The sequence below is a fragment of the Protopterus annectens genome, chromosome 1.part1, assembly GCF_019279795.1.
Source record: "Protopterus annectens isolate FY-2018-M chromosome 1.part1, PAN1.0, whole genome shotgun sequence".
NCBI lineage: Eukaryota > Metazoa > Chordata > Ceratodontiformes > Protopteridae > Protopterus > Protopterus annectens.
Window position 1 is genome coordinate 538,666,011 of NC_056726.1, and position 21,761 is coordinate 538,687,771.

At 40.5% G+C, this 21,761-nt stretch overlaps 1 protein-coding gene across 1 annotated transcript in view; it reads left to right on the forward strand.

Moving 5' to 3' along the window:
* The window catches only part of MED19 (mediator complex subunit 19), a 238,520-nt gene that overhangs the window by 1,885 nt on the left and 214,874 nt on the right, over positions 1-21,761 (forward strand). The window contains exon 2 of the mRNA XM_044076587.1: positions 14,794-14,916. Coding sequence (XP_043932522.1) covers positions 14,794-14,916 — 123 coding nt within the window. The remainder of the gene's footprint in view (positions 1-14,793; positions 14,917-21,761) is intronic.

The window sequence follows — 21,761 nt, forward strand, 5'->3', positions numbered from 1 at the left end:
GTTATTTAGCCAGTTAGGAAAATTATAACTAATCAGTTTTTGTAAATGTTGGATTTCTGTCCTTCAGTATTGATTTCATTTTCCTGGTGATTGAGTTCTGTTTGTCAGAATTTATGCTTTTATAATTAAGTCTGTGGTGTGAATATGTATTTTAACAAGAGGGAGGAGCATAGGGTGACATACAAGAGTGGAGGAAGATGCACACAGGTGGATTATATCTTATGTAGGAGGGCCAGTTTGAAGGAGATTGGAGACTGTAAAGTGGTGACTAGGGAAAGTGTAGTCAAGCAGCATAGGATGGTGGTTTGTAAGATGATGTTGGTGATCAAGAAGAGGAGGAGGGTGAAGACAGCACCAAGGATCAAATGGTGGAAATTGAAAAAGGGTAATTGTGAGGTGGAGTTCAAGGAAGAGTTAAGACGGGCACTGGATGGCAGTGAAGAGTTACCAAATAGCTGGTAAACTACAGCAAACCTAGTAAGGGAGACTGCTAGAAAGGTGCTTGGTATGACATCTGGACAGAGGAAGGATGACCAGGAGACATGGTGGTGGGATGAGGAAGTACAGGAGAGTATACAGAGAGAGGTTGGCAAAGAAGAAGTGGGATTGTCAGAGAGATGAAGAAAGTAGACAGGAGTATACGGAGATGAGGTGCATGGCAGAGAGAGAGGTGGCTAAGGGTAAGGCATATGAAGAGTTGTATGAAAGGTTGGACACTGAGGGAGATAAGGACGTGTACCGATTGGCTAGACAGAAGGACCAAGCTGTGGAAGATGTGCAGCAGGTAAAGGTGATAAAGGATAATGAGGGGAAACATACTTACAAGCAAGGAGAGTGTGTTTATCAGATGGAAAGAGCACTTTGAGGGGTTGATGAATGAAGAGAATGAGAGGGAAAGAAGGTTGGATGATGTGGGGATAGTGAATCATGAATTGCAATGGATTAGCAAGGAGGAAGTAAGGATAGCTATGAAGAGGATGAAGAATGGAAAGGCTGTTGGTCCAGATGACATACCTGTGGAAGCATGGAGGTGTTTAGGTGAAATGGCAGTGGAGTTTTTAACCAGATTGTTTAATGAAATTTTGGAAAGTGAGAGGATGCCTGAGGAATGGAGAAAGTGTTTTGGTACCGATTTTTAAGAATAAGGGTGATGTGCAGAGCTGTAGTAACTACAGAGGGATTAAATTGATCAGTCACAGCATGAAGTTATGGGAAAGAGTAGTGGAGGGTAGATTAAGAAGGGACGTGATGATTGGTGATTGGCAGTATGGTTTCATGCCGGGGAAAGAGCACTACAGATGCAATGTTTGCTCCTGAGAGTGTTGATGGAGAAGTACAGAGGTGGTCAGAAGGAGTTGCATTGTGTTTTTTTAGACTTGGAGAAAGCATATGACAGGGTGCCTAGATAGGAGTTGTGGTATTGTATGAGGAAGTCGGGAGTGTCAGAGAAGTATGTAAGAGTGGTACAGGATATGTACGAGCGTAGTGCGACAGCGGTGAGGTATGCGGTGGGAGTGACGGATGCGTTTAAGGTGGAGGTGGGATTACAAGGATCAGCTCTGAGCCCTTTCTTATTTGCAATGGTGATGGACAGGTTGACAGATGAGATCAGACAGGAGTCCCCATAGACTATGATGTTTGCAGATGACATTGTCAGCTGTAGTGAGAGTAGGGAACAGGTGGAGGAGACTCTGGAGAGATGGAGATATGCTGTAGAGAGAAGAGGAATGAAGGTCAGCAGGACTAAGACAGAATATGTGTGTGTGAATGAGAGGAATGGTGAGGATGCAAGGAGTAGAGGTGACAAAGGTGGATGAGTTTAAATACTTGGGAACTTTAGCCGTTACCGGACCACTGATATTTGGTGATCCTGTTTTCTAACTGGCAATAAATCTGAGTTATAAAGGTGCACACGCACATTTAATATGTTTTGTTGTTATATAAGCACAAGCTGTGATTCCCCAGACCTGATGGATCTGACTTCTTAAGTTCCAAATGGGCTAGCCTTCCTTTTCAACCAACTTTTAATATTTTCCTGGTAGTTGCTTTGCATGATGACATTCTTGGTCAAATCTTTCTTTTTCTTTCTTTCTCATTCCTAATGTGACATATTTTATAATTTTGGCAGTTTACTTTTCCAAGAAGTCGTTTGATATTTTTTCCTCTTTATAATCCTTGATTGTCCTGATCTGTCTGTTCAATTGCTTTCCCATATCTGTTATTTTCCTGAAATGATTCAGTCACAATGTGCATCATCATTCTTTCTTTATCTACCTCCCGAGGTTATTAAGCCTTTCAAATCTAGGAACAGGCTAGAAGAGAAATGAGCATCTTGTACCCAGCTTGTATACTTCCAAGAGAGGTTATAACTAGTTATTGATGCAGTTCTATTAGCTACGCATGTTGTTGTGTCAAGGAATACCTGATCAATTTACTTTGCACAAGTTATGTTTGCTCACAGTGTTAAGCAGCGTACATCAATAAACCAGTCCTGTTATTAAAGGCTTCTCATAAGTTGTATGTGCAGTCAAAATCCATTTAGTCAAGTTCATCCTGTGTTGATTACTTCTGAGTTTATTACTTTTAGGGGATATGGAAATATTAAAAATTGTGAAAAGGGAATTTCTCCAGTTTTATTTTATTTTATTTATTTATTTATTTAACATTTGTTTTCTGGGAAAGTCTGACTGGACACAGGTCCTTTTTCAGCGGAGGCCCTATTCTTATAAGTAAATTCCTGGTTCTTATTGTTTTCTTGGTTTATTTATGACTTTGTAAGCAAGTCAGGTCACTGCTGGGACTTCCAAAAATTTTCTGTGTGCCCCTACTGTAAAACTTTCAACATCTTGGAATTCCATTTGTTTCTGTTCAAGCATTTGCTTGAAGTGTAATGACATCTTGGTTCTCATTTTATATTAGTAGTGTTCCAGGAAACAATTTTTTACTTCATTTTTTGTTTTTAGTTGCTAACTTTGTGGTATTACTCTCTACCATATCCCAGTCTATCCAGTGAATAATTTAAAACTATCCAGGCCTGGCAAAACAATTTGAAAACTGGTAAATAGTTTGGGGGCACACCACACATCTACTTGGCTTCTTTCTTGCACTCTGTCCACTCATCTAATACCGTCTAATTCCAGTTTCTCTTTGGAGACTACTGCTAGAAAAAATAGTGTTTAGTTCCCCCAATTTGAGGTGTCCTAAATAAATCTAATATTCGGTAAGCTAAAAATAGAGAACAATTTTTTTTTATATGCTCTTCTCTTTTTCCCCCTGACCCTCTCTCCAGCTATTTTTGTCTTCTGATTACCTATTTATTGTCTTGTTTCAAATGTAATCCACCCATATTGTATGACTGTTTACCTATTTGTATAAACTAGGACCATAGTTTTTCTGGATACAGATTTTGACTTCCAAGTGGTGTTACCTACTGTGTGGTTTGATGATAATTCACTTCTTTTATCCTGTTTCTGAGACCAAAACTAATCAAATTCTTAGAATAGGCTTTCCTTTCCAGTTCTTCTAAGTTAAACACCACTCCTTCATCTCTGGTTTCTGTCATCCTCTGTATTAAGAGTCTCCTTAACCTCAACTTGTTACCACCTTTATTTGATTGTAAATGTTTTGCCTGTTTTCTCCTCTTCATATCTTGCATCTGTCCATAGAAAAACCCTTTCCTCATTTAGCATGTTTTTCTTATGGCTTTTCCTTGGTCTCTTTCTTTGTTGATTTCTTGCTTTTTTTCCGTGTGGTTTTACTTCAAATTCTTGATTTGTTCCTTTTTTGCTTTCCTCTGTTTATTTTTCCAATTACTGTGGTCTTTCCTTATTGATTTCCCTTTTCCATGCATCCTTTATTCTTTATGAATGTAGTCTTCTCCCAGTTCCCATGGTGGTGAGGGCATATCCATCATTTTACCTTATTACTGTTATTCGTTTTGTTATCTAAGTGGGTGGAATCCACTTTTTCTTTAGTCAGTTGCTGACAAATCACCTGATTCTTAGATTTTTCTAACTCCTTTTGTAGCACCACAGCTAAGATCACCTTCTGATAACACATCTGTGCCCTCCTTAAGGTTGCCTTTCTAATATTATCAAGTATGTAAACCCTTCTGCAAGTTTATTGTGGAAGGAAAACAGAAAACGTATGGCATACTAAAAGTATGTATTGAATCTGGTAATAAATGTGTGAATCCTGTTCTTCATTTTTTAGATCCAAGGCTTTTAGATACTGTCTTAAAACTGCATTGTCCGTCTTTGGCTTTCCAAACATGTGTAGTATTTTATTTCCTCCAACTCTTAATCATATTTTTTACAGCCTACTCACTTTTTTCCATTTCCTATTGGAACTTTTTGCTCTTAAATTTTTTAGTTTCCCTTTTTGTGTTCTCAGTGCTGTCTGTCTCTGGAGACCACAATTTCTTTTCCCAGCTAGATACTTCAGCTGTTTCTACTTCTGTTACTACTTTACATAATCTTTCTTGTTCCCTTCATGTGGCCCATTCTGTTACTACTTTACATAATCTTTCTTGTTCCCTTCATGTGGCCCAGAATATTGCTATGTGGTTACCTTCATTTGTTGCTTAAAGCAATTTAGACTTGCGACTCAAGGAAGACGTAGTAGAATCTTCTGCTAGCACTTTTCCTTGCATATGTAACACGAGTATTAAAAGGAAAACTCTTAAGTAAGGGAGAAGGGCGGAGAGCTCTGTATGTTTTTCCTAATGTAATGGGTTAAGAAGTCTAATTCCCTCCTTTGTTAATAAGGGAGAGGGGAAAGCGCTCCCCTTCCTGAACTCCATAGTTTGTATGTGATTAAATCTTGTAGATCACTCCCACCTTTATTCTATTCATTCCTGTTTTCAAGTCTTAAGTTTAAAGTAAAAAAATTAAAATATAAACAGGAGTATGAGAACAAGAAATAAGTCTGTCTGACTAGCAGTAAAAGTCTGTATTATTATTGAAGTTTTTTTATATTTTTTCTGCCAAGGTAGTCCTAGATTTTCACTGTTTGAAGATTCTGGTCTTTATTCTACTCCTTCCTAAAACCTGGTCTAAGTAAAACATTGTTACACACACAAAGAGAGACCTTGCGAGGGAGAAAAAAAATTGCAACCCTTATCAGTTGAAGTTTAATGGTATAATTGTATATTCACTTTGTATACTATTTCATTTTTTAGTAGTATTAGTAACTAACATTTAAATATATGCATGTGGTTGAATAAATTTATAACTGATGCTGTATGGTCAGCTCAGTGAATGTGCACTTCTGTCTCCATTTTATTTATTTCTTCATTTATAGTTATCAGTACTGGCAGGAACATTTGTAAGTATGTATCATTTTATGCACTAGCAATACTGAAAATGCTGAAAGCATGAAGGTGGTATAATCACAGTCAGTAAAATAAACAGTCTACTAAATAATGTGCATGTTCAATTGAAGCTCAAAGCATTAAAGACCTAAAAGCAGTGACATCAGTAAAGTCAGTGAATCAGTAATGGAAAAAGAATCCACTAGAAATGGAGTCTGGCGCCAAGGTTTGTTAAAAATCCAACAATCTTAAAAAGAAGTAAAAATAAGTAAATAAAAGTAATCACTGTACTCATCTGTATATCCAAACATTCACCTCTCAAATCACTTCTGTGCATTTCTTGAAATTATCTTTATCGCCTTGCTGTTAGAGATTCCTTTATATTGTTTTCGTGCTGCTGAGTTTATATCCAAACTTTGTGTAACCCCTTTCCATGGAAGTAGTAGCCCATTAGGACCTATTTACACCTAAGTTCATTACTTCAGTGCTCTCAATGTGCAAACCACAGACACCTCTTTCTTTGGCCATACTAATAGAAGAGAAATGTATCTAAGGGTAAAAAAGTGACAGCTGGTCCTAGCATTTGCCAGCCAAATGTTTTGCTGTGCAGTATTTCTTTTTCTGGTTCTGCGGTAGTAGATGCTGCAGATTTCACTGATGTTACCTGACGTTTCCAAACCAGCTAACATTAATAAAGACAGTGCTCTAGTTGCATTCGGCTGCTCTATTACATTTGTTAAAACTAAACCACTGTGAAACTAGTGGCAGCTGTGGGAGAGGACACAACAGTAAACGCTGCCAGGATCAACATATTTTGCTACATGCTTTACTACATTTTATATTTAATTAATTAACTAGAATATTTTAATAAAGCAACCAAAATGTAACTAATTGGCAAAATTCTTTGTATTGTATTCAAAGTTTTGCATTGTATTCAAACTGTGAACTCCACTACACAGCCTTGGAAGATCTTGTATGATTTTACTGACGGCTCTTGTGTACATTATACTCCAAATGCAATGTGCTATAAAACCATTCACTAGACCAAAATGTACTACATTGTACTGTATCCAATGATTTTCATATTGAGCATCTAAATTATTTATTTATATTTTTTTAAAGACTGTGATCCATTTTTGCCACTCCTTTTCTCCATATTCATTAACGGACTTTCTTGGGACTTCCCCCATCTCTCATTTTTCCTCTATGCTGATATGGTCATCTCTCATTTTTCCTCTATGCTGATATGGTCATTTACCAATCAGGTCGCTCTCACAGCAACATTCCGTGCCAAGTTCAGTCAGACTTCATGAGCTCCACCAATAAATAGGCTTATAAAGTAATTCTCAACACCTGCAAGACCAAAACTATGCTTTTTAGAACTCTACAGAAAATTCACCAAGCACCTGTCTTTGACCTACGCAACCATTCTACAGAGACAACTGCCACCTACAAATTTCTAGGACTACGGTTTGATCAGTCATTAAACTTCAATTTCCATGTAGACAAAGTAAGAGCCAAAATAAACCCCATCCTTTTCTGGGCCAACAGAAAAATTAAGTCATCACTATATGTAGGTATATACACATGCATGCACGTAAAATATATAATACACACACACAATATTGTTTACCAGGGTAGTGCACTGATCAATATTAAACAATTTCAGGCTCAGCCTGGGTGAAATACAAAACATTTCACCAAAAAAAAAGTAAACAAACAAATTGCATAGAAAAAAAATGTATACATTCTAGTGAGCAATCATGGTGTAATGTACAATCGAGCAGAGTGTAACGTACAATATATACATTTTAATTTCCGGAGTGGGTCCTCTTCAGTGAATTTTGAGAGAGGAGAAGACTGAAAGGAGTCTGGTTAGGTGATATGTCCTGTGTTAAAGAATCATTTGGCTTGGATGAAGAAGCTCTTTTAAGTTGCATTCTGAATTTGGAATAAGTGTCAATTTCCTTAATGTCGCTGGGAAGAGCTTGCCAAAGATGATGTGCATGAGAAGGGCACGCATGTGCTGTCCAGTTTGGTTCTAGGGATAATGACAAGTGGTGTGACTTGAAAGTAGTGTCTCAAGTTGTATGAGGAGTTTTTTGGTGACAGCTGCAAGGAGAGTAAATATGTGGAGCTGGAAGTAGTTTGCAGAGTTGTGATCCTAAAACTATGTTGGATCTGGGTTTTAGGGGTAGTCATTTGGCTTTTTCTAGGGTGATACAGTGATGCACACACAGGTGAGTTTGTAGGGTCTATATTAGAACATCGAATGTTCACGATATCGAACGCTCTAAAGAGCGAAAATGCAGGACCTTAAACTTGTTATTGTGGGGGGGGGGGCTGCGCCGATCTTTGTATTGCGATCTCAATAAAAGCAGTTCGAGGTCCTGCATATTTAGAGCGTTCGATGTTGTACACATTCGGTGTTCTAAACTTTCGGTGTTCTAATAGACCCAGTATGTATTCTGCTAGAGATAGTATGGAGTGTGGCAGTGTTCTTCTTGGAGGAAGAAGCAGTAATTGAGAGCCCATGTTCAAGCTCAGATAGGATAACTCCTTTGCCAGACTCTGCCACAATTTGCTGTGAGGGAAATGTTAGTTTGCTATTGCTTTCTTATATTTTGTATTACTTTATTGCCTCCTTTTTTGTATACTGTGATTTGTTTTCTTTACACTGTTTTACATGTATTCTGATTTTAATTGCATATTAAAAATTAGAAAGAGACTACAGCTGTGTCTGAGTCCTACAGATTTTTCCCCACCCTTTTGCTATTGTGTTCTTAAACACAACTGTCTTTTTCTAGTTTCCTGCCCTTATGTTTGACCACATATCTCCTTCCATCTCCCCTTTCATTGGCCGATATGAGTAAGCACAAAATTGTCATTTTGTGAAATCACCCCCCTTCAACTATTTAAATTTATTGGCCACCCCACTGTATTCCATAGAACCAGGAAACAGTGCCCCACCCCCTTTCAATCGATCTTGGGCTTTTAAAATTACTGGCTGTTCACTTAGACGGCTAAAGCTTAAGTTACCCCCATTTTAATATCTAACTGCTTAGTGCACACTGCAATGCTTAGGATATTAACCCACATTTTTCATCTTACCTTTAAACATCTATTGCAAGACTACCAGTTATTGGAGAGCCCACAGTCTGTCTCTTAGTAGTCATCTTGGTATTAGTACTTCTGTTTTTTTCCTGGTGGGAGAAGAACACAGGAGCATTATTTCCTGCCAAGTGCTGATCACTGGAAAGCCTAATAACTGCTTCATATATGACATCTTGGAATTTGTGCTTATATTTTGCTCCTAGTGAGAGAAGGAGCAGAGTGCATTGATTCCTGACTGTTTCTGTTTCTGTTTGGGCAGTGAGTGTCTGTGCTTGATGTTCCTCATTAGTCTGGTTGCTATTTAAGGCATCTACCAGGAAAAAGCTACAACAAGCCAGCAGACCCTTGCATCATTTGGGACAAGACTGTAGATCACCAAACAGGCTGTTGCTAATGTTTTGTTTCTGGTGAGAGAAGAAGCAAAGGAGCACTGTATCCCAGCAGTGTGAAGCTGTGGTGAGACCAGCACTAGGAGTAGTTGGGCAGTAGACATTCACACGACTCCCCTCTTCATCATTCTTAACAAGCTAATTCTTTGTTTACAGTAAGTACTGCTTGATTTGTTTCTAACTTCAGAATGTCTACCTAAATACTTCAGCCTTACATTTTTCAGGGTGTACTTATTAGTTTCCCCTCAAATGTTTGGCAATGCCCTGTATAGACAGATACCTTGAGTGCCATTTTTTCCTGTAAAATCACAATTGAAATTTCACCAATACCTAGTTGTGCACAAGACAACTAGTTTGCAGTGACAAGCACTGTCTCCAGAGTTGCAAACCAGGTACTTCTGACATTGCCTTATTTTCTCACTCCAGCTGTCTAATCAATAAAAAAGGGTATGTTGCCACTATCTCCATTACCAGATTGGTGGATATGGGCATCCTGAGGAAATGTAGAAATTGCCTCATGTTTACTGACCACCAGTGAATTCTCAGACTGGTTTGGTATGGGAGAGGTGTATTTACACAATGTCACTGGAGGCAAAACTCTCATACAAAAATACTCCTAATGTCTATTTTAAGAACATCCGTGGAAGCCCTGTTCCTGTTTTCTGTGTCTTTGATTCCGTAGTGGGGCTCTGTACCGTTCTTACCGCAAGACTAGTGATTTTGTGGTCCTTGTTCACATCCTATAGCTCAAGATCAAATAGCTCGGCTTATAATCGATCCAGAAAGTTTAGCCTTCATGAGTAAACAGAGCACAGTGGAGAGAAGAGCTTAATCACTCCGGTTACCCGTTTCTGTGGCATAAACTTCCTCTACAGGTTTAATCAGCATGATAAATATTTTCAAACCAAACCTAGATGACTGGATGGGCACTGTCAAGTTTACTCTGGAGCTAACTGGCCTCTCCCTCCTTCAGGAAAGAGAAAAAAGCCTGAATGGTGGGTATTGGCAAGACATGCACACTGAATGGCTTTGAAACTCCTGTGAAATTATGGAAATGCAAGCACAGACATTGTATAGTAAATCCTAGGTTAGTGTTTTGGAGTAGTCCTGTAAACCAAGCTACAGTGATTTTTGTATTTGCTTTATATAAGCAGCAGGGATGTGGGAGTCTCTGTACACCTCATTGGGGGTTTTCACAGGGGCATCCTCTCCTCCCTGCAAAAAAAAAAAAAAAAAAAAAATGCTTTCATAGATTCATAGGTGTGTACTAGGCTAATGACCCTGGAGCCTTTACAAGCCTAGCCCATAGGATTACCCTGGCATTGTGCCACCCGACCTTGGTTCCCAGTGCCTCTGTCGAGTAGAGCCACTGGAGTGATCCCCGGGGTGAATTTTTATTTCCCGTCCACTCCTCAAGATTTCTGTTGGGAGGGCCAGTGAGGCCCTCCGCTTGACATGTATGGGAAGTCTATTCCCTAGCATGGGCAGTCTTGGGGTTATGAACCTCCCTCTCTCTCCAGCTTGTTCTGTTGATTGTAGTAATGAGGTTGAGGTCTCTGGAGCATGTAGTGTGGAGGGATTGGGATTTCTTTAGATGTAGCATTTCTAACAGAGCTGGGTTAGACATGGCTTTGTAAATCAAGCAGAGATTGCGTCTAAGTAGGCAATATGAGACAGAGAACAGTTGTTTTTTGAGTCTGTCCATATAGGACAAGTGTTTAAGGTCCATGATCCCCTTTGTGAGGTACTTTTGTGGCCTCTCCAGTTGTTGCAGGTGTCTAGTGAGGTACATGCCAAATGGGGCATTGTACTCTATGATTGGTCTAATGAGGTAAGAGTATAAGGACACAATGACCTCTTTCTTCCTGGATGCAAATCCCTTAGTAATGAGATGTGCCACATAGGATTCTGACCACAGTGACAATGTGGTAGTCAAAAGAGAGGTTGCTGTCGGCCTGTGTTTCCAGATCTCTTTTATAATGCCTTCTGTGTTCCGTGGACTACCATCGATGTGGTAATACATGGGAAATGGGTTTTTCCCAAAGGGGATGACGACACATTTTTTGGCACTGAGCTTATAGCCATGGTTCTGACATCAGTCGTTGATCTTAATGAGGCCTTTCTGTAGGATGTCAACATCACTTGGAGAGTTAGTTATGGCTCCCAACTTGCAATCGTCTGCGAACTTTGTCGGCCAGAGTTCCTTAGTGTTGGCCTGGATTTCAGAGAAGTAGAACAGTGGAGGACCCAGCACCGAACCCTGTGGGACTCCACTCGTGACTGGTCGGCAGTCTGACTTAGAACCCACAAGTTTGAAAGTAGCTGACTCCATCGGTGAGCCAGTTTTTAACCCACCTGGTGATGAGGTTGATGCCTAGCTTAGTGAGTTTTTCTATGATTCCTGAGTGGGGAATGGTATCAGAGGCCTTGGCCAGATCAAGGTAGGCTGTATGAACCACCTTGCCTTCATCCACCGCTCTGGTGACGGACTCAAAGAAGTCGACCAGGTTGAGCAGGCATGATCAACTAGTCACAAAACAAAACCAAACTGTGTGGGATCTAGAGTTTAGAGATTCCCTATTTTCTTGTTTATTAGGTCCATGATGATGTGTTCCATAGCTTTGCATATCAGACTCATCAGGCTAATGGGGTGATGGTTCCTAGGGTCTGTAGTCGTTCCTCCTTTGTGGAGAGGGATGACTGTAACAGTGCGTCATTCAGTAGTGACAACGCCAACGGTGAGGCTGTGATTGAACAGGGCACACAGGTAAGGTGCCAGTTCATGTAGAACATAACCAGGGATGTTGTCAGGTCCCATAGAAGCTGTATTCTTGGCCTTGGACAGTGCTGTTTTAACCTGTGCAGCAGTAATATTGGGTGCCTGGCAATCTACTGGTATTGTGATTGGTCCTTTGGTGGGGAAGAGCGGGGTAAAGTTGGCAATGAATCTGTCGGCCAGTATATTGGCAGTATCTGTTGGCTTAGTATAGGAGGTGCCATTGTGCAATAGTGCTGAACATATCTGGGTATTGCCATGGTGATTCTTTACATAACTATAGAAGGCCTTGTGGTTGTCTTTACTATCTGCTGCAGTTCTGTTTTCATAGCTAGCTTTAGAGGATTTGATGAGTGATCTCAGCCTTTTGTTGATGCTGATAAGGGAGTTGTTCCAGTTTTGGGAATTTACCTTATTCCGCATCAGTTTCCTCCTTCTGTTGTAGAGTTTGTTTATGGAAGGGGACCACCAGATTGTCTTCCTTTTTTTGGAAAAGAGTGTCTTGGTTCTATTGGGATAGCAAGATCCATACCTTTGTGTTCGTACAGGGCATCGTGTATGATTTGGTGGTCTACAATTGCATGGGTACCGTGAAGTTGGCCACCTCTGTTTTTAGGGGCCCAAAGTTAGCTTTGGAGAAGTCTTTCATGGTGGTTACCTTTGTGGGGGGTGGGGAGGTATGTGGATTTCCAAGGTGATTAATTTGTGGTCAGATCTAACCAGGGAGGAGTTGACTATTGGTATAGAGCAACGGTCGTCCATGTTAGTAATGACCAAGTCAAAGATGCTGCTACCTCTAGTGGGGGTAAGAACGAGATGGTCCAGGACATTGGAATTAATGAATTCCAGGAAATATTGGGCAAGTGTATTGGTGCATGAGTAGTTTTCCCAGTTAATGGAGGGGTAGTTGAAGTTGCCCAGTATGAGTGTGTGAGTTTGGACCCTGATATTCTCCAGGGTGCTTAGGAACATGGAATGCGAGTCTTGGGACATGGTTGGGGACCTATAGCAGGCTACGACCTGAATCACTGTCTTACCCAGTGTTAGCTGCACTTGAAGCATCTCTGATGCGTTATGTTGGGCTACCAGTCTGGAGGTGTGCGCATACTTTATGAATATGGAAACGCCACCACTTTTGGAGCTTCAGTCCAAGTTCTGGGGCTGAAATGGAATGAGTTATGGCCTGGTAGTGCAGGGGTGCTTTTTGCTACTTTGAATCAGGTCTCTGTTACAGCACAAATGTCAATGTTCTCCATTTTAAGGAGTGCTTTGAGTGAATGCATTTTGAGATTTAGACTTCTAGCATTGAGCAGCATGACTGTCGGATTGCATTTGTTTGTAGCTGTTACGGTGGTAATTTTGGTCTTTGGAACACCACCTAAAAAGGCACTATAGGGGTGGCAAGAGCCTTGGCCAGTATCTGGAAGCCCAGGGGTGACAGATGCAGACCATCTCTGGCAAAGCATCGAGGTTTGGCAATAATGTCATCCCAGGCATTACAATACTGGATCTCCTTAGAATGACACCAGAAACTTAGCCAGTTGTTGAAATTAATCATCTTCTGCTTGTACTGTGGTATCGTTCCGGGTGATGGTAGGAGGCTGCCCCGGGCTAGGGTCATAATCGCCTGGGCTACATAATCTGAGAGCTCCTCCATGTCTCTTTTCATTTAGTCCAGGGAGGTACGTCTCTGGTCATTCGCACCCACATGTACATTTGTATCTGTTGTTGAGGGACCTGAATGCGTGTGTTATGTGATGGATCCTGGCACCTGACAGGCAGCTGAGTGTTACTTTCTCCTTAGTCAACCTAGTGAGTAGGACATCTGTGTGCCTCACTATCGAGGTCACCTATGACTAGTGTGTTGGGTATGCCTTAGGGGCTTTGGTTCAGTGGCACACTGTTTAGGAGGGTTATGTGTCTCGTGATAAGTGTTGTGATGGTAGAGTGCGTTTCTGCCTTAGAGGTCTCTGCTGTTTAGGTAGATTTTTATTGAGAGCCTCTCCGAAGGTGGGTGTGTGGTTTGTGTTTTTATGTGATGGCAGTGCTGGTGCGTGTGTTTTGGAGGGCTATGTGTTCCATGTGGTGTGGTGGAAGTGTTGACCTTCTCCTCTTGACCAACTACTCCGGTTTTGGCTGAAGAGTGCGTGGCTTCCAATTTGGATATGTAAGTGCAGCTTTCACAAGTCTGAGTGTTTGGAGGTAAGAGGGGAGGGTTATCCGTGTACATGAGGCAATTGCTACATTGCCTCAGGATGCCCAAGTTTACCAGGTTAATAGGAGAAAGCCGAGGGAACTGACCATTAGACATGCCTGGAGGGGTGAGCATTAATAATAAGTACTGGAGCTGTTTCCTTGTAGAATGTTTAATGCTGGTAGCACACTTGTGTGCGACAATAATTGCACAAGTCATCTGGTAAAGTGCTAGACTGATAAGCTAGTAAAAGTGCAGGAGAGGAGAGAAGTAGCAGATCTCAGAAGCTTACAAAACAGTCCAGGATACAGCAAATCTGTATCTGGACTAGACTAGTTACAGGAAAGGCAGGAAATGTTTTTAGTGAAGACAGAAGATAATGAGAATTCAGTATTCAACAGCTAAAGGGCTAAGCTCTCACTATAAACAGTAGAATGAGCTGATGAAATGTGACTGGGTGGGAGTGTCCAGTATCAACTTTATAACAGAGATGGGCAACTCAAAGCCACCAAGACTTAAGACCACCATAAGAACTGGGAAGGTGGGTGGGAAAAAACAGTTGTACAGATTACAGAAATATATATTAAATCAGAAGTGCAGAGACAATTGAAAATAAACACTAATGTTTTTCCAGTATCACAGCAGGCAGTAGGTCAGTCTCTCTGGAGCTGAGAACAGCTTCAGCAAACTGATATATCTGCTTTAAAAGTCTGGTATTAAAGGCAGAGAAACGGAAATTAATAGCAAGATTTGAAGTAGTTTATTTCTTTGTCTGTGGGGAATTAGTTTTGGCATGATTGGTTAGGTTTTTTTAGGATCATGTACACTGACCTTCAGTGAGCAGTGGAATATCAATGTATGCTTGCAACATGTCTTACGACCTTCATTACCTAGTCTTATGTCCTTTACATGCTGCTTTGTGTACAAAAGATTAGAAGCTTTGTTGCTGTTGAGCTGGTTAACAGTGCTGTAAATATCACTCACCAATATATTTTTGCTGTGTCTCTAGCCAATACAGAACTTACAGGAAGCACTAACCTCATCACATATTACAACCTGGAGCACACATTCAACAAATTTTGTGGTAAGAAAGTGAAAGATAAACTCAGCAACTTCCTGCCAGACTTGCCAGGTAGGTCTTTGTTTTACATTTTTTCTTTATTGCTTATTTCTTTTTTCTGCCATGACGTGTTTTAATCCAGAGTCTTCTAATATGTCTTTTGGGGATACTCCTTTCTTGTCTGTTTTTACTACTTCGGATTGGTTATGAAGGCTACAAAAAGTTGTTGTTTCTTTCGGCTTTTCCCGGTTAGGGGTCGCCACAGCGGAACTCCGGTCCGCTAATGATTGGTAGTTGATTTTTACGTGCCGTGTTACCAGCCCTGACACACAACCTTCAACGAAAGTACACCCATTTACGCATGTCTCCACACAGAAGACGCTCTAGCTGAGAATTGAACACCAATGTCTTACTGTGAGACGACAACGCTACCGCAGCACCACCACCGCGGGAAGGCTACAAAAAGTATTGTGTACATAAACACACACATGGCACATCTGCAGTACAAAATTACTGATGGCAGAACCTTTACTTTTAAGACCTTTTTGAGGAAATTCCACTATGGCAACACACTGAAATGTCAACTTTCTCTCAAACCTACTATACTGATGAAACTAGCAATTCTGCTCTGTTTTAGCTTACAAACATAAAACTAATGTTTTGATTGCTATTTTTGATCTACAAAACTAATGTTTTGATTGCTGTTTTTGTCTATTATATACAAAAATGCTGTCACAATTTGATGTTCCTGCATCAAGAGTTTAACTTACAACCACTTAAAGCGTTATTTATTTATTTATTTATTTTACTTAATAATTATGCCCATATTTGTACTTGGGACGTCAGCTATTCATTCTCTCCCTCTCAGGTTCTTGCATCAAGGTTGGATATTGACAAGTAGAGCATCCAACCAGAACATAACTTTTCTAAGATTCTCTTATTTAAAAAAGAGAGAGAGAGAGGATTCTGTTATGTAAAAAAAAAGGGGGGGGATACCGTTTCACCCAAAGGTGGGGAGATACCATTTCACCCAACGGGGAGACCTAAACTTTACAGCTTTTCATCAGTAGGCAGCAAAAGGAGGAATCCTGATCCTGCATGTAGTCTCTGTATTGCTCATGGCGGACTCTCTATTGAGCACAGTTTTCGGACTTGTAGAGCTGCGGTGGTACAGCGGTTAGCGTTGTCGCCTCACAGCAAGAGGTTCTCGCGTTCAATTCTCGGCTGGAGCGCCTTCTGTGTGGAGTCTGCATGTCCTCTCCATGGTCGAGTGACTTTTAAAGACATGTAGGTAGGTGAGTGTGTGCGTGAATGGGTATGCCTTCTTTGTAGGCTGAGTGTCGGGCTGGCAACTCAGCACCGTAAAAAATCCACTTGCAGTCATTAGAGGACCGGGGTTCTGCTGTGGCGACCCCTAACCAGGAAAAGCTGAAAGACATTCGTTTTGAGTTTTTCCATACTCTGTTTTTCACTTTGAGACCAGACTATTCATATTTACTTACTGAATTATCTCGGAGGCATGTGGCCAAGGTAACAGAGCAGTGATACTTGCAGTAAAGAAGGTTTTCTGAACTTTTTTTCACTTTTCTTTAGTAAAGTAATTTAAAGTGGTGCTATAAGTTAAGGATTCAGCTTTACTTGCTGGGAAATTTAGGGAGAGGAGAGCGAGCCTGAGAATTATGAATGGCATAAAAGTATGGAAGGAAAAGGACTGTGCTAGTTTTGTGTTGGAGCTTTTCAGTAAATGGGCTAACTTATCAAGAGAAAATCCATGTAGGTAGAGCTCATTGGGTGTTTATGTCCTTCATTAACATAAAATTTCCCCACACCCGTTGTTAAAAGTACAAAATGATCAAGTAGAAGAGCATCTCTTAATCCAATTATGGCAAAGGGAGAAAATTGAATGTGGGAAGGAAAATATTGTTTAATGACTGTGATTATTCACTCTGGACCAGATTAAAGAGAAATTCTGTCCATCTCTTGGTTTGTAAAACCTGAAATTGAGGTTCTGATTAGTCTACCCAGCAGTGTTTAAAGTTGGTTTTCCTAGAAGAACAAAACCATTCCTGATCTGTAAATAGCTATGAAGGAACTCCAAAGATGTGGACAGACTATCCAGCAAGGCAGTCAGACAGGAGATGAAAATAGCAGAGGTTGAGGGGTATCGGCTAGCAGAAGCTCTGAAAAAAACATGGCTAGTCAAACCTTTTCCAGTATTTTAAAGGAAGATGCATGACAGTCAGTGGGGCATAAAGTATCGCATTTAGAGAGTGTGGGATATTTTGACTGCAGATCTTCCCCCAGTTGTCCTAGAAGAATCTTAACAGCCAGAGGACTGATACTGATTTTGTCCATTCAACACCATTATATTATGAGAAACAAAAAATGGCCTTGAACAATGTACATATTGAAAGTTATTCTGTGAAACTCCATTAATAGGTAAGGGGGATAGTATATATTCATAGCTTTATAGATCAATAGGCTAATGACCCAGGGGGGTCTTTCTAAGCCTAGCCAAGTTTTCCTGAAAGAATGAAATTCTGTATCCAAATAGGCTATTGAGATCCAGACATTTATAAGCTACCTCTGCCCACAAGAACACGGGTGTCAGGCCTGGTAGAAATTTCGTTTTTCCCCATTCACTGGTCTAGGGTACGCTTAAATTGAGTAATAGACTAATTCAGCTTCATATGGATGGGAAACCTCTTCCATAGGAGAGGCAATCTCTGGTACACACATCTGTCTCTCCAGCATGTTCTCTTCAAGTCCCAGACAAAATTCAGACCTTGTATTGCCTATACTGTTTGACTTACGAATATGCAGGAGATTCATAAGTGTGGAGTTTGTGGATGCCTTGGTAGCCAGGCATAGATTACCATTGACCATCTGTTGTGAGATAATGACTCATTTGGACCTAGATGCCATGCCCTTACTTGTAAGTTGTGCAACATAAAAGGATTTCCTCAACCCTCTGGCCACATGGTGGTCAAAGGTAAGGTTACAGTTTTTGTTCTCAGATCCCTGACCACTGCTAACTGTTAGGGGGTATGTATTGTCAACATGGTAACTAGCTGGGATGGTTAACTTCCCAAAGGGTACAATTATGCATTTCTTAGCATTTAGTTTAAAACCATGGCTTTAGCACCATTTGTTAGTCAGAGATGGGCCTTCTTGAATGCTAGTGTCTTCAAGGGAGTCTGATAATCTCCAGCTTGCAGTCATCTGCAAACTTAGTCCGCTATAAATCTTCAGCATTTGCTTCCACTTCAGAGAAATGCCAAAAAGGAGTGAGCCAAATACTGAGCCCTGGGGAACTCTGCTAGTGATTGGCCTCTTGGTGGAGGTGGCCTCGCCTATTTTGACCTCCTCGGTCCTATCAGTGAGCCAGCTGGCTCACCAGCCGGTAATACAAGGGTTTTTGCCTAATTTAGTGAACGTCTGTAATGCTTGAGTGAGGTATTGTATCAAAAGCCATGACCAGGTCGAGGTAAGCTGTGTGCACAGTCTTGCCTTGATGACCTTCTCAAAGAAGTCCACCAGATTTTGAATAGGCATGACCTACCTTTAACAAAGCCAAACTCTGATGGGTCCAGCGTTTGCAGGTTACCTGTGTCCTTGTTTCTCATATCCATAACCAGAGTTTTCGTGTTTATTCACGCTTATCTGGTGGATTTTGTTTGAATAAACATCTTTCTTGTTTTTAGCACTGCCTGTGGATGGTTGGCTTTTTAATTGTTTTCATTTTGTAGATTTATTTTCAACCATCCGCTGTCCAGGAGATTTACTTTTTTACTTGTTCATGTTTCATACTATTGGCCCATCAATGCAGTGTTTTTGGCCCTGGAAAGTGCAGTGATAACCTATTCCTTCATACTGGTTGGGGGAATTGTGGTATACATTTCTTTTGGACTATCGGGAGAGACGTGTAGGGGGATTTGAGAAAAGTGTAAGGTTCAGTGTGGTTGATGCCATTTACAATAAGTTCTGTGCATTGTTCATTTCCCTTGCGGTTACAGACATAGCTGTAGAAGGCTTTGTGGTTGTCATTTGCTTGAGAAACTGTCTATCATTTTCTTCAAAATTAGCCTTTGATTTACCCTCTTAGCTGCCTGTTTTGATAGGTCAGTGAGATTTTAGTAAGTTGGATTTCCTTGGCCAAGAGTAGGAGGAACATTTTTTTTCCTTTTGTTTAGTCAGTTGATGTGATTCCACCTGGGTGGCATGTCTTTTCTTATTCTTAATACAAGTGGGCACAGTTTGCTGTATATGGCTATCAAAATGGCTATACATGGATTTTTTTAAATGGCTCAGCATATGCTATGGTGTTTACTAAGCAACACTTTTGCTGAATTCCAAGCACCCCCAAACCCAGAAGTGACCGGTTAGCCTTGGAATAGTTCCTAAAGGTTTTTGATTTCATTGGGTCCCTCTATTTAATTTTTATTTCAAGCAGTACTGCCATATTGTCAGTTCTTACAAGCGAGGACATAACATTGGTTGAGGAACATCGCTTCCCCCAGGTATGAGTACCAGGTCAAGGATATTTGTACTCCTGGTAGGAGAATGGACTAACTGGTCCAGGATGTTGGTGTTAACAGAGTTTAGGAATCACTAGGCTTGTGGATTCAGAGGTATAAATGGCAGCAGGACTTAAATGAGCTGTGTAACATCTGCGTGAGAAAGACTGGGTAGATTGCAAGTGATGTATAATGTTTGTAACTGGGAGTGTCAGTGTGTAAGTTGCAAGGGTATAGTGCAAGACCCTGTTTTTAACGAGTTGCACATGTATGAGTTCCAGTGGGTCATACACTTTAACTAGTCTGGATGTGAGATTGGTTTTAATATAGACTGAGACTCCTACACCTTTAGTTCCCTCCTGTGTAGTAGCTGGTCTAAAGGTGTGAAGTGCATTGTAACCTTGGACTACTAGAGTATTACACATGACTGTAAACCATGTGTCTGTTTCTGCACAGTGTCTACACTCTTCAGGGAGTGGAGTTTCTTGTTAAAACTTCTAGAAATTGAGCAGCACTGCCTTAAGATATTCCTTCATAGGCTCAGTTAAGTAAAGAGGTTTATCAGTTTGGCATTGCCTAAGTAATGCACTATGAGGGTGGAAAAAGTCTTTGCCAACAACCAAGTGCCTGCGGGAAATAAGTGCAGACCATCCCTGACAAAGCAGTGTAGTCTGTCAACTATGCTCTCCTAGGCCATCAAATATTATACCTCCATGTATTGGCACTAGAAGCTAAGCCAGTTGTTAATGTGGCATCATCCTTGGAGCGGGTAGTATGTTGCTCAGTGCCAGGCTCATACCTGCCTGATATAGACACAGTCCGTGAACTCAAACATGTCTTGCTTCATGTAGTCAAGGGAGGTACATCTCAAGTCAGCTAATGGAGTGTTGACTTGATGGCTGAGGAACATTTTGATTGTGCTGTGCAGGGGGTCTTAGTATTATGAAGTCCACTTGTAAATGCCTTAGGATAAATAGTTTTATGTGTAGGTGTCTTTCCCTGTGCATTAGGCATGGTGCATATGTCACCGACAACCTCTATAGGATTAGTTTTGGTTGTATGCTAGAGCTTTGCCTCCAACATTAAAGTATGCGAGAGGTATAAATACACTTTATCTTCTTTAATAAGAATAAGTGAGTTGTCAGGGTACACAAGGTAATTGCTGCTATGTCTCAGGACACCCTTCTCAACCAGATTGGCCACAGGGAGTTAAGAAGTGTATATCCATGGCTACTGATATACTAGGGAGGAGTGATGGAAATTTAAATAGTGAACAGGTCAATAACTCAAAGAACTTGATGAGCAACACTCAGCTCTCCACAGACTAGATGTTCTAATAGTTTGTTTCCCTGAAAATGCCCTTACTGCCTAGGCAGATTTTTTTTTTAAAACTGCAAGAGATCAACATTTAAACAGATTAAAAGATGGAATTATGCTGCCAAGATATTGGCATCTATACAGGTCACTGCTAGGTGCCACTTTGTGAAGAGCAGCAGTTCCAGCTTAAGACTATAATACTTGTTTTATTATAGATGTTAAAACACAATGTGAAAACAAGTGCCAAAACAGTGAATATGGTAATGTAAGTCTTGGCTTGCTTGTGAGTTATGAGCCAAGAGTTCTGCAATGCTTAAATATAAGCAGATTCAGTAAAAATGTAAACAAGGCCCCATGGCCAGTCAAAAACTGCACACACTTTTTTTTTTTCCTTTACACAATCCTGGGCCAGAAAATGACTCTGGTTCCCTGTACACTCACTAAAGTGGAGTCAAGGCAGTTTTAACTTTTGACCCAAAAGAGAGGTCAAAAAGTGCAGATGGAATGGTAATGCAAGTCTTAACTTTTGTAGAGTTTAGCAGAAATGAGCATCGCTTATGTAGAGTATTTGCCAAACACCTCAAGCACAGAGATTCAAATTTTAAACAAGCTAGACCTTTAGCACGTCAATAAAGGCACAATAAGCATTCACCAGCAATTCCCAGTTCAGAAAGATGTACTGTTCCTCTCCTGCCACAAGAGTGTAGACCGCAAACCTTTTTAATGTAAGATAACTAGTTTGGAGTCCAAGTGCTTAATTCAGAATCAAGAGGCTTAGAATAACAGTGACAGTGTAATCAGGCTACTGACTAACAGTAATAAACGCAACAGATTAACTGGACACTTATTTATTTTTTTACTGTAGCACATTTTTAAAATGGGAATAAACACAAATACAATAAAAGCAGCTGAATAAAGTGCATTTAAAGTAAATGGGAAGGTAGGAAACAGAAAATAATTAATGTTTAAAAGACCAAAGGGTGGCTTTCCAGTTGATCTGTCAGTGCTCAGTAGAATGTGCTGATTTGTTGAGACTGGGAAGTGTGTCCAAAGTCAGATTTATAGTAGAGTGCGGGCAACTCA